General features: G+C 38.9%; 1 protein-coding gene across 1 annotated transcript in view; it reads right to left on the reverse strand.

Annotated features, from left to right (window-relative positions):
* RAPGEF4 (Rap guanine nucleotide exchange factor 4) overlaps positions 1–13,899 on the reverse strand; it is a 153,392-nt gene that overhangs the window by 39,608 nt on the left and 99,885 nt on the right. Inside the window, exon 14 of the mRNA XM_064286994.1 lies at positions 848–998. Coding sequence (XP_064143064.1) covers positions 848–998 — 151 coding nt within the window. The remainder of the gene's footprint in view (positions 1–847; positions 999–13,899) is intronic.

Here is a 13,899-nt window from a genome sequence, read left to right on the forward strand (position 1 = left end):
ATGTTTCTTTGGGATAATTCATTTCACAACACAGACTGACAAAGTTTAAAAGAGAAGCAACATTGCCTTTTGCCTACAAAGAAGGAAGATACTTCTAAGTAAGGTACTAGGTTTTGGAGGGGAGAGGGTTGAGTAATGCTGTCATGTGGGGCTAGAGTCACGGGGAAAACAAAAAAAAAACCAAACCCAGTGCCGGGGAGGAAAAGGGAAATCCAGATTACAGCAGTGTTAACAAAGTAAATTGTGTTCCCTCAGAACTACCTCGCAGCCCCCCATTTACTGTAATTCCTCCAAAAAATTATCTGTTCACTCCCCTCAAAAATACCTACCGTTTTATCTAGTAATCCCACTTCTAGGAATGTGCCTAAGGATACAAGTACTTCACAAAAATGTTCATTGCACTATTATCGTATGAAGGTGAAAAATGGAAATGATATAAATATTCAACAACATGGGAACAAATAAATGTATCTGTGGCATAGCTACTCAGTGTTCATTAGAAATTTTTATTACAAAGATGAACTCATATGGAAAAATCCTACATAAAGTTAAGTGAAAAAAAACCAGCCTGCAAAATGATGGGTACTATGTGATTACAACTATGCAAAATATACAAGAGATCAGATGAAAATACATTAAAATGCTACCAGTTATTGAATTAGAGTGGCAGAGTAATGGATGATGTTTTAATTTACTTTTCTTAAAGTATCTTTCTGATTAGTGAAAATGTTAACAAAGGCTAAACTTTGCAATACAGTGTCTCCAGGGAAGCTGGCATGCCTCTTTGTAGGATCCTGTTATATTATAGAGACAATGATGAACTCTTGGCAGAGATGACTCCACGTACCTCCAGGAAAGCCATTGCCACGTCATCCTCTTGTAGGAGGTCTCCATATGTGGCAGCCCACTGTAGAACCAGGCGGATGACTCGCTTCTTGTTGTTGAGGGTATAGTCCATCTTCTCCTGTTCCGTACCTTGGGAAGGCTGTGCGTGGTAAGTGCCAAGGAGTCAAGGAAGACATTTATCCATTTCAAACTCATTTCACTGTGCTACTTGCAAAAGCAGAGAATGGCAGAACCCAGGTTCACATCAGCCTTTTAGACTGATGGGACAGTCCTTCAAAGAGGCCTCGGTATCCACAGAAAATGCCTGGACCAAATGCCTGGACCAAATCCTTGTTGACGCCTGCTGACTTTGACCTGGAATTTGCCCACCAAATTAGGCTGTCACCAGCTCTGCTTGGATTTCTGTGTCGACAAGGATTCTTGTTGTGCCCACCTCCAGCTCTCTTCTGGCTCTCATTATGTTCCTGCCTACCCTCTGCCTGGCCCTTCCGCTCTAGGAGTGGCAATACTTCCTGCTGTTGCTTGTCTCTGTGTGCCCTGCCACCTCTTGTTGGTTCCCATAATCCGGCTCACATCTCCGCAATTCCCTTCGTTAAATTCATTTCAGCTAAACCTTCCCGATGGGCGTCTAGTTTCTGCCAAGACCATGACTGATACAAAGAGGACGTAGGTGGGCATTGAGGCTGAAGGTAGATGAGTTCTATCTTCGGGAAAGAAGAAGAAAGATTTGCTCATGCCAATCCTCTGGTCAGGGCCCTGGACATACTTTTTACACCATATCTTCTATTGTTTAAAACTGTAACTTACTCATATTGGCTTTTTAGGCATTTATGGCTAGCCATCTTAACTAAACCATAAACTCTTGGAGACTTGGGATAATTATTTGTCTTTGTATTCTGTGCAGTGCCTGCCCTAGTGACTTTTACCTAGACACTTTATTTATTAATACAACAGATATGTGTCAGGTAAAGATCCGTGGTACAGATTTTTAACAAGAACAGCAAAAGGTGCAGGCTTCTGTAAAGAGCAATAAAGATGTGTGTCTACTTAATCTGCTTCACTAGTATCTCTAGACCATGGTTTCACGGCTTGGAAGAAAAAAAAAAATATCCTCCTGCAGATTGCAGTAGGGAGAACATAGTAGGTGACCACGAAATATTTTAGATTCAACATACCATTCCTTTTTCAGTGACCTAAAGTAGTTCCGATTACAGATAATTAGTTCATAAGACAACTTACATTATAACTTACACTCTATCTTGCACATGAAGTACCTCAGTTAAGCTCGGCTTTACAACTATACGATGGAAGTATCGTTCCCTTTCTACCAAAGAGGCCTAAATGACTTGGCCATGACTGCATAACTAGGAAGTGCAGAGTTGGTATTGGACCCACAAGCCTGATTACAACTAGTTTCCCTCCAGTACACAATCCTGCCTCACCTCACAGCTGGCTACAAGACTGGCCATGCCTTTGCATACTGCCTGGGCTTACAAGACACTGTGGAAAACTGCCTCTTGGCAGTGCTGTGCTTGAGAACTAACCCAGTAAAGGACCTTTTCTAAAGAGACTATAAATAATCATGATCAAGGTAAATGACAAAACCTTAAAGCAAAGGTTTACTGCATGTAAAAGGGTTGCAAAATGGCTTTCATAAATTGAGCACGGGATTCATAAAAAAGAAAATTGCTCAGCCTGTATTGCTACAATTCTCTTTGTGCTTACAATAAAAAAAAAAAAAAGGAAGATCACTTTCTGTGAAAATTATTTCTTTTCTGATTAACCCTTTGGTCTCTTGCTCATATGCATTCATAATTTCAGTTTTTCTTTCCAAAGAATCGCCATGCTGGGCACTACATTTTATGACCACTTCTTATGGCACTTAGCAGCATAGTCAGGTACATGGTGGGTACCCAGTAAGTAATTTTTGACTGATTGAAAAATAACTACTGGTTCCCCTATGAACTGAAAGATCTGAGTTCTAGTCCTTTTGCTAATATGATTTTAGGCAGGTCACTTAGCCTGTGGAGGTCTCCATTTACTCACCTGTGACAGAAGGAGGGGAGATGAAATAATCCCCACATTCTCTTTTCGTGACAGTGTTTGATAACTCTAAAGCCAGGTGGACCTAAAGAGAACCAGTTAGTGGATCTAACATAATGAAAATACAATGCTGCCTTTCCAAGATGCTCTCTTTTCTGTTTGACTTGTGTTTATGTAGAAACCTGGGTTACATCAAGCAGGTATGACCTTTTTATATTTCCATAGCATGAGGTCGGCAGGAGAAAGTAAGGATGGCCAGGATGGGGGACAGGAGTATGAACTGAGCACGGCTAACCTTGACAAATAAAAGAGGCCATGAAAATTTTGAGGTCTGAATAGAGTCTGTTTCCATCTAAGGGTGTCTTAAAGCCCCTTGATCAGTTGTGCTCACTCCCTGAATAGGCTGCCTGGGGGGCATGTCCAATGGGGGGAGCATATCCATGGTCTCACCCTGACATTTCAGTCTAGGCTTCTTCCCTTCAGCTGCCTTTTCTAGATCTAAGCAACAGTGTCCTGAAGTCTGTGAAAGGCAGGCTCAATGACTGCCTTTCCAATGACCCTGTACTGTGAAAAAGGCACAAATTTAGTTTTTGATCACATCATACCAATTTCAAAAGGATGTCATACTGTGCCCTTCAGCTATTGTAAAAACTAGGATATTAAAAGTATTTCATTACACACTGAGTGCAGCCTGAGTGCATCTTGAACCATTCAAATATGCTAATATCATATATCAGAAACAGGAGTTTTTATTGAGCTAGTATTTATAGAGGTAAACTCTTAGCCTAAGTCGAGGAAACTAACACCACAGAAGAGGCCAATTAATGTGCTAATGTGGTATTTAAGAAGACAGTATATTTTCAAATAAATTAATATACTTTTCAAGGAACTATATCAAAGTGCTTTACAAGTACTCTGAGTAAAGAAATCATTAAAATTCATTCACCAAATATTAAGAGACTACTTTGAGTCAGGCACTATGCTAGGTGCTGGTGATATAACAGGCACAGTCCTGACCCAATGGAAACATGCCACAGGATGGTATGTTTTATGTATGTATATGTGTGTGTGAGAGAGAGGCAGAGAGAGAGAAATTCCCTCCTATTTGTATGAGGCTGAAATGGTTTAAATTATCATGTTGATGTATGCTCACATGATCACATAATACTCTCCACAAACCTGAGGAGAAATTGTTTACAGATGAGATGACTAAGGTCCACAGAGAAGAGATCTGTCCAAAGTTGTTCAGTGAGTAAACAGCAGGACTCAGACATCTAGGCAGGGCTCTTCCTACTATCATCACTCCTACTGCCCCCAGACAGTAGCTTTAAAACAGTAGCTTTAGTGACTAGAAATTAATTCTTGGGTTCATGAAGTTATAAAGAATAATTGTACCCAGGAAGCAAAAATCTTAATGGGAAAGAGATTCTATTTTTTTTTTTTTGCTGTTGTTGAAGCTCCAAGTTGCCTGCAGCTGATCCAGAGTAAACTAGGGCTAAGCACCCCCTGTCTTTCACGAGACACTCTACAGCCTCCTGGGAGCTAGAGCTGGCTGAATCCAGGGGCCCTAGGAGGGGGCTTTCTTCTTTTCCTCATGAAAGTTTAAAAAGAAGCACTTCTTTATCCCCAAAGTCTTCCCTTTCCCCTTACAGATGTTTACTAAAATGGAGGTGGGGGGCAGTAATACTACATTTATAAGAACACTAGCTGAAATATGTTTCTGGTGAGGTCTATATAGGAACTCTGTTGGCACAATGGTTAAGTGGTCAACTGCTAACCAAAAGGTCAGCAGTTCGTACCCACCAGCAGTTCCACAGGATGAAAGACCTGGCGTTCTGCTCTTTTAAAAATTACAGCCCAGGAAACCCTATGGGGCAGTTCTAATCTGTCCTATAGGGTAGCTATGAGTCACAATTGACTTGATGGTGCACAATGTTAAGAGACGATAATATGTATGAGAAAATAATAAGATGCTAAGTAAAGAAAATAAAATACATAATAATCCAATGATTTTGTCAAATGATCGAGAAGTATTTTTTATTAAATATCATGACAGGGGGTTCAGGCAAGGAGCGATATGGCTGCCTGAACTCACGGCGAAGGAGACACTGAAAATAACGTGGTTCTGGAACTTATAAAGCACTACTCAAAAGTCCACAAGAGAATCTAGAATCATTCACTGAATTGTTATTTTAAACACAATTAATAACGGGCCATAATGGTTGAAGTGGCCAGATTCAAAGCTGACACACTGAACTGATTTCAGACGATTCACAGAATCACAGAATCTGTGAGTTGAAAGAGTCCTTTGATTTTTATCTCATTCAACTTCACTAGGCAAGGGAAACGAGGCAGAATAAGGGTAAGTGATTTTCCCGAATTTATCCACGGAATCCTTGGGACTGGAACTCAGTTTTCTTATCTCCCTTCCCTGTGCTCTTCTTACCTGTCTATGCTATTGCATTTTGTCTGATGTTAAATTTAATTTCTTTTCCCAAACATATACAATGTAGCGGAGCCAGGTGATTCAGAAGTTTGATGGATAACAGGGAAGCCCATCTGAGATGTACAATTGATCAGAGCGGGCAAAGCACACACAGATAATCAAGAGTTAACTGCTGCCGCCCTTATCATCCAATAGTCAGGAGGCTTTCTACTGTCCTAACCAGAGGCTCTCTTCGGCAGTGTTAACCAGTTCTCTCTTGTCCTAAACCTGTTCATTTAGAAGTAGTGGCTTACCCCTACTACAAACATCGTAAATCAACTGACCGTTCAAATTCTAACTGGAGGCTTCTCTTGTGATAAAAATGCTTCACCCCTCAGGAACATTACGTCAGAGTCCTTAGGAGCACGAACTAGGTCTTACGCTTATTTTGAATCTTTATTTCCTAGCAAAGGACTGGGCACACAGAAACATAAAAGCCTCAAATGTTTGTTGATTGACTGATTATCTTAATTCATCATGTCGTTTGGAATGCTGTTTGGAATGTAAGGTTCTAAAAAAATTTTTTTCCCCCAAATGTCAGGTAGACTAAGTCTGTATGAATCGCAAAACATCTGGTACATCTTTTAAACTGAATCTCTATGAATTAACTTGAGTACTTAATCTACAGGACAGCAAACCTCCAGAGTGACTGAATCTTCATTGAATTGGACCAGCTTCTTTGGCACTGTGTAGGCGCGCTGAGGACAGGTGGGCTCTGTTTGCAGGGAGGTATTAGGGCTGAGAATCAGAAGAGTTGAAGGCCACAGTGTAGGCTATGCTCTTTCTACCCTGCCAACAGCACGCTTAATATTCTATTGAGTCATTTTCCTCACGCCGGCTCTGCCGTTCAAACACTGTAATTATTTCATATATTTTTACCTAGTTATTATCTTACTCACCACAGGCACCTGTAATTTTTCTGTATTTTTTTTACTGCTCATTTACTTATTCTTAATTCAGCTAATAATGGTTCCATGTATTAAAATTATCATGGGGAAAGTAAGTGAAAACCTCCCAGGATGTAGAGGCAGCAGATTCATTACAGCTTACAACAGGGAATAAAATATTATGTATACTTTTTGCAGTAAGTACATGCTAATTATGCAGCTATTTATAAAACACTTATCAACATTCAAACTGATACTCTTCAATGTTGTTGTTTTTTAAAACCCTGCTTTGCATACAAGATCTATGCTTGCAGCTGAAAACAAACTTTGGGGGTCATCTGCCCACTGACTATACAAAGATTTTGCATATTCTTTTCATTATGCCATCTTTTTCTCTTGATGGTCTAATAATAATAGTTATATTTATATGGGGCTTTAAGGTTTATAATGTACTTTTACATGCATAACCTCACTTGATCCTTACAATAATCTAGTTAGGTGGGTAGGGCGGGTATAATTGCCCCTATTTTACAAAAGGGGCTCGGAAAGGTTAAGAATAACTGCCAAGCAATACAGCTTATAAGATGTAGAATTTAAACACAGGTCCCCTGACTTCACGGCTCCTGTTTTCCCCACTACATTTTGGGGCCTCTTTACTACCTTGCTTGCCTAGTGAAGTATCCCAACAACCTGAGCACCAGGTCTATTCCTTCCTTGATGAAGTATGTGTTTAAGAATGCAAGTTCTCGAATTAGACTACCTACCCAGTGCCGTCAAGGAATTAGACTACCTAGGTTCAAATCCTGGCTTCCCCACTTATAAACTGTGTGACTCTTGGTAAGTTAATTGACCATTTAGAGCTTTGGTTTTCTCATCAGTATACTTCACAGGATCGCTGCCATGGATTAAATGAGAATAATATAGACAAAACATATATAAACTATATGCAAAATATATTAAGTGCTCAGTAAATCTTAGCAGGGAGTCCTAGGTGGTGCAAACAGCTAACATGCTCAGCACGCTTGGCCGCTAATTGAAAGGTTGAAGGTTCGAGTCCATGTGGAGGTACCTCAGAAGAAAGGCCTGGTGATCTACTTCTGAAAAGTCAGCCACTGAAAACCCAGCGGAGCACAGTTCTATCTGACACACATGGGGTTGCTGTGAGTCGGATGTGACTTGACAGCTACTGGTTTTAAATCTTAGCTATTATCATTGTTATTGATCCTCTTTTGAAAATCATTTAAAATATTTTCAATGGGTAGTTTTAGAATTGTCATAAGAGTTGGCATTTCTGGCTTTATTCTGGGATGCTATTCCTACCGACACAGGTTGCTTCAGTGTTAATGTGACTTATTAACTTGAAAATCACAAGAGAGCTTTCTGTGCTGTCAGTTTCTTTAGATGTCTCCTATTTTCTTGCTCAAAACCGCCTCTTCCCACTGATTTTCAGAATTATCTATGTTCTTGGCTATCCTCCCCTTTGGTCTCAAACCAGAGGCTTTTACTCATAGCATAGCGTTAGAATATGGCCTAAAGCCTCACACTGCTGGAGTTCAAATCTTGGTGCTAACACTCTAGCTGTAACTTTGGGCAAAGTACTTAGCTTCTCAATCTCACTGTCTTTATTGTAAAAACAAGATTAAAGGAATACACTCCTTGCACAAATTGCTTAGCACAGTGCTTAACAAAGAGTGAGCACTCGGTGTTATTATCATTACTTAACCCTCTGAACCTGAGTTTGCATCAATTAGGATGTGTTCAGTTACCTTCAGTTTAAGTAACAGAAGAACTAACTAATCAAGGCTTATCCATGAAAGATATTTAACTGTCTCATGCAATAAAACATCTAAAAGGAGGATTGTTCCAAGTCTGGTGTAGTGTGGCTCAATAGTACCACTAAGGACTCAGGCTCTGTTTATGTTTTTGTAGGCTTGTTGCCTCATAGTCACAAGATAGCTGCCACAGTGCCACACAGCAGCATTAAGACAGGGTGAAAGGGTGTGGAAAAAAGGACATGAACCTCTGGCTTTTTATGCAAGGAGAAAATTTTTATTATTACTCAGGGGTAAAGTTCAAGATATGAACAGTACGGCATGGGCACTGGGCAATAAGAACAGGTCAGATGCTGGTTGTAGCCATGGAACAAAGTCCTGGAGGCCCCCTTCTACGCCAGACATAAGTCTGTAGATGCTGGATTGTGGGGAAATGTAGGAGTCCTGGGTAAGGGGAGGAGTGATGAGGGAAGTGGCATCTACCACAGGACAGAGAAGCATTTCAGTATTTTAACATTCTGGTGTGTTTCAGGTAAATATCAATGGTGCTCTTGCATCTCATTGGCCAGAACTGAGCAACACATCCACTCCTTAACCAGTCACTGCACAGGTAAATGGATTGTCATAACTGGTTTAAACTAATCATGGTTCATTCCCAGAGGATACCTTCCCTGAGATAAAAGAAATGTTCACCTCCTAACTGAATAAAATCGAGTTTATGTTAAATAAATATGAGGCTGTGAAGATGCATATGAAGTACTGCACAGAATGTCTGATAATGGTCGTTCCATTCCAAGGAGCACATCAAGTCAAGCCTTTCTTATAAAAAAAAAAAAAAAATTGCTTAAATTACATACTTGAAGAAGTAAACTACTCTGGTGGGGACATATGGATCAAACACTTTCAGAACTGAACGAGGAAAACAATGGTAAAATTTGGCTTCAATAAAACTTAAGCTGCAAGTTTTCCTCCAAAGTCAAAGGATGTTCTTAAAAACTTGGCTTCATCTAGAGAATATGAACCTGATGTTGTTTTGTAAATTTTTCACCAACAAGAAAAGTAAATTTTGATAAATATTCCTCTTAGAGAACTCAAGCCAATTTATAAAGAGAACATCGTCCAGGTCAATTTCACAGAGAAATAAATGCCTTCAGTAAGGGAAGATGTTGTGCTTACTCTTTCTATACAAGGGATATAATAGATACAAAGGAAGTTTTAGCTGAAATTTAGTATAAAACCTGTAATCTATTTGTTTCTTTATAATTCAAGAAACCAAAAAATTTCCATGCCAGAAAAAGAAGAATTTTTGTTGAATATTAAGCCAAAAGAAAATAAGGACACTAACAGAAAATACTTGACCACAATAATTGCTGTATTTAAAATTTCCATACATTTAAATATAAGCCATTTATCACTTAGGGGTTTTTCAGCTGCAGTCCCAATCTGTCCTAAACAACAAAGACCTATATTAGTTGACATATGAGAAAATCTACTGGCAGAATACTCTTCAGGATTGGTTCAATTACTACTGATGTTATTATAGACCCCATTGTTTCCCCTGACTTTCCGCTCATTTCAGCTACATCCTAGGGCTCATTCACCTCATCTTTGTAGGATGGCTATCACATGTGTTTGGGACTAGATGCTTCCTGTTCACTCTCTTAAATGTTTTTACCCATTAGGTCCAGAAAGCCTCTCTTTGAGTCCCAAAGGTCTAGTTTAGCAATCTGAGAACCAACCATTGGCAAGGGCAGCCAATTACTATGAGTGGCTAGACTGACCAAGTGAGATGGCATGGTTGTTGGAAAGTCAGCCACAATGTCCTCTGTAAACCAGAACTACGTTAGTGCTGCCTGGACTTTCACCAAACATATGTCAGTGTACACGGAATCTTAGGTGGTTATTTGGAATTCACGTGCCTTGATTTCTCCTATATGTAAAACAAAATAAATGGACCAGTCCTCAGATTTTGTGTCATATTTGCAGGGTGGGTGCTGGAAAGATAAATTAAATGATGTGAAAATACTCTAAATCAACAGAAGACCACTATTAAAATTCAAAATAACATTAGCATAGTTGCGATCACTTGCTGAATTAAAGGCCTGCCTGTATTTGTATTTGTACACACATGTATTATATAAATATGGCAGAGTTTAATCATAAAACACAAAATTTAAGACTAGAGGAGTGCACTTTGGTAATAAACACCAAAAGCGTTAAGTTTTATACATTCTTTGCCTATTTTTTGGAATTTAAAGTAAGGAAATTATTGGATACATAGGCTAATATTTAGCTGGTGGCATGTAGATTCATCCCATTGTGTTTGTTATAGCAAAAAATGTGGAAATAATCTAAATATTCAATAGGATGAGGCTAAGAAAATTAATTATGACATATCCACCATATATTATTATGTAGTCATTAGAAATGATAATACGTCTGTCTCATGCATCTTTGTCCCTACATTGCCAGAACTGTATGACACACTGTAAGTGTTCAATGAATGTTTGTAGAATTATCTGGAAAAAAATGATGACATAAATCTATTTATCTGTATCTATCTATCAATCAATATAGATAGATGATTATAATTTCTAGAAGGTTTTTCATAAAATTCTTAACAGTGGTGAGATACCAGATGAATTTTGTTCTCTTCTCTTTTTGTGTTAACTGAATTTTTTTTTTGCAATGAGAATGTTTTATTTTTAAAGATGACAAAGCGATCTCTGTTTAGAAAAACAGTGCTGTATAAAAAATGTTTAATGGTATAAAAGATTTGCACAAAACATTGTTTAGTGAAAAAGCAAAACAAATTATTTATAGTATGATCTCATTCTTGTATTTAAAAGAATATATCTACATGTACAGAAAAAAAACTAGAAGGACATGCACCAAAATGTTAGTGATAGTTATACTTGGGAGGTGGTGGTGGGGTTATAGGTAGTCTTAATTTTTTTTTTTTAAAGGCTAAAGGCAAATTGAATTGAATTTTAAATGCAGATTTTAAAAAGATTAAAGAAGCTGGAGAAGAAAAGTATAGAAAGTTAATAAATATGATTTTAAAAAGTCATTATAAAGTACTTGTATTCATCAGGCCAAATCACATCCCAGTGTATCCAGTGAATAGAAAGCCTCTCTCATTAGCACATAAAAGGCCCAGAATATTAATGTTAAGCAGAGTCCTACCATCTTTCTCCATGCTGAAGACAAAATTGGAGGAGACATACAATGTGATTAAGTCCAGAAATAGGTGTCAGTGGCTCAGGGCTCAAATCTTTTCTCTGTTAGTAATTATCTTTCTCCTAACAAATCATAACTTTTCATTATCTTGGTTTATTGATTTGGAAAAAGAGCAGTGAAAATTCTGACTTCTTCATAGGGCTGCTATGAAAAGTCATAGATATTAACTACTTTGAAAACACTCAGCCAAGCAACTCACTAATGGAACGTGGTTAAGTGTTTTACTATCTCTATATCCCAAGTGGAAAACATGGAGGTTAACCCACTTGTGCTGCTCTACGTTACATATCCCTGTTGCCCCCCAAACCAAGGCTTGTGTGTGTGGCATTACGCAGTTTATGCATACTTATTTTTTCCTGCCCACCATCTGTTTCACCACTGTTGTTGTTTTTCTTTGCATGCAGTCTTTGTGAAAATGTCCAGTGAACTGCTTTGCCTTCCCTTGGCCAAGATGTGGGCAGTGGCCCAAGCTAGGCCAACTAGACCCTCCTTCCCAGTGATACAAATATTGAGTGGAATAAAGTAAAGGTCCAGGATGTCTGGAGTCAATTTAACCCAACAGCCGTCTATATTTAGTTCCTGCCCCCTGAAAACCCTTTCAAAGGCCTGGGCTCTTTAAGGGTCCCTTCAGTTCTCTGAGTTACCCCATACCCTTCTGATGAATTCCTTTATTCCTCAAGTCAGTCACAGTTGGTTTATGTTACTTATGACCAAAAAACCATAGATTATATAAAGAGGCTACATAACATCTCGGGGATGGTGGTATTGTTTAAAGTCACCTACTTGTGCTATTTTTGTGCTATTTCTGTTATAGCAGCACTAAGAAACGAAGACATTGCCTACTGGGAAAAGAATGAGGATTTCTTTCAAAGGCCTTCCTTAATTCTATTGATCATTTTCCCACCTTCCCCTGCTCCCCACAGATATCATCACCCCCACACCTCCCTGCCTGGGTAGAGCATGGACCTTTCTGCCAGGAGCTTATATTCTAAAAACGAAGATCAGTGATCTGGGGGTCTCCATCTACTATGAAGGAGAACAAGCTAATAAATGGAGAAATCAGAATTTGTAAAATACAAGCTTAGTATCTGGGGCTTTGAGTTGTAAAGATGATATGACTTCACTCCCTCACACATCTTATTTTGATCTTGTTTGCCTTAGGCTTATCAACGCGCTGTTGTAAAAAATAAATCTCCTCTCCATGGTGGTTTTCATTTTTCCTTCCAAAAAATCTCAAAGGTCTAATAGCAATTACCATGTATGGAGTTAAAGGAGCACAGAGCTATCTCGAATGTGTTAATTTTACTGGAGAAAAATTGAATATGAGCCAGAGAGAATATATAATGTATGTAAGTCTCATTAAGCTGTCATTACTTGGAAAGATAGTTTCCAGGCAAATAAACACCCAAATCTCACTCTTACAGCTCTCTCTGAGTAACACATTTGACTAAATTTCCTATCCTCATACATTCTGTTGACTTCAAAGAGAATTATGGGCGAACAGAAAAATGAGAATCAGGTAGGGCAATTATAATTCTGAAAAAGGAAAACATGCCAACATTGATTGGATTGCTCTGAAAAAAGAAAGAGCCATTCTCCTTCAGTGTATTTAACTACTCGAAAACAGCCAAAGTGTTTTGGGGTCTAAATTTTTGTTGCCAGTATAGATAAAAATAAAGGAAAATTGGAAAATATCCTTTTACACACCACCCAAAGCTAAGGGTGTAACGCATTAATAATATTCACATCTTTTATTCAACTTACATTTTCTGAATGTTCGCTCAGTGCCAAACACTATATATCAATTTGTCAATTCAATATAGTATTAAAAATCTGCCTGAAGCAAACTCAGGTTCAAGCTGCCTAGACCAGCAACTGCCACTGGAATTTCAAGTTTTGTTTGTTTTGGAGACCCCGGGTGGTGTAAGCATTTAACGCACCAGGGCTAACCAAAAGTTTGGAGGTTTGAGTCTACCCAGAGGCACCCTGGGAGAAAGGCCTGGTGATCTACTTCTGAAAAGCCAGTCATTGGGAACCCTATGGAGCACAGTTCTACACTGACACACAGTGGGTCACCATGAGTCGTAACTGACTTGATGGCAACTGGTTTTCTTTAAGGCAATATAATGATAATAAAAAACAGCAACAAAGAAATAAATTTTGGTATCTAGAGGAAAGGAAAGGATAGACTAGGATGAGTATGAAAGAAAACTTAAGCCACAATAATTTGCATCTTTCTTAGAGGTTAGCAGCCCGATTAACATAGCTTAGAGCAGGAGCACAAGCAGATAGATCCTGGTCCATCCTGCCAGGTATCCTTCTGACAGGGAGTCAAGTCGGCCTCCAAGGTTAGGGAGAGATCCCTAAAAACACCTACATTCTTCTCCATCACCTTCTCTAGCCAACCTCCCAGGCATGTATACTTCTCACCAATATGACCTTTCTGAGGTAAACTGATTTACATTTCTCTACACAGGGAATGAGGAAGTCCTTAAAAATGTCAGAGCGGACTCACACTCGAGAGTGCTGGAGTCTGTGCCAGGGAAAACTGCTGGCATTTTTGGAGTCTGGCATGGGCCGAAAGTACAACTTTGCCGGGGCCATGACTTACCGTCAGAGGATAAGA

Source organism: Loxodonta africana, chromosome 6, assembly GCF_030014295.1.
Source record: "Loxodonta africana isolate mLoxAfr1 chromosome 6, mLoxAfr1.hap2, whole genome shotgun sequence".
Lineage (NCBI taxonomy): Eukaryota > Metazoa > Chordata > Mammalia > Proboscidea > Elephantidae > Loxodonta > Loxodonta africana.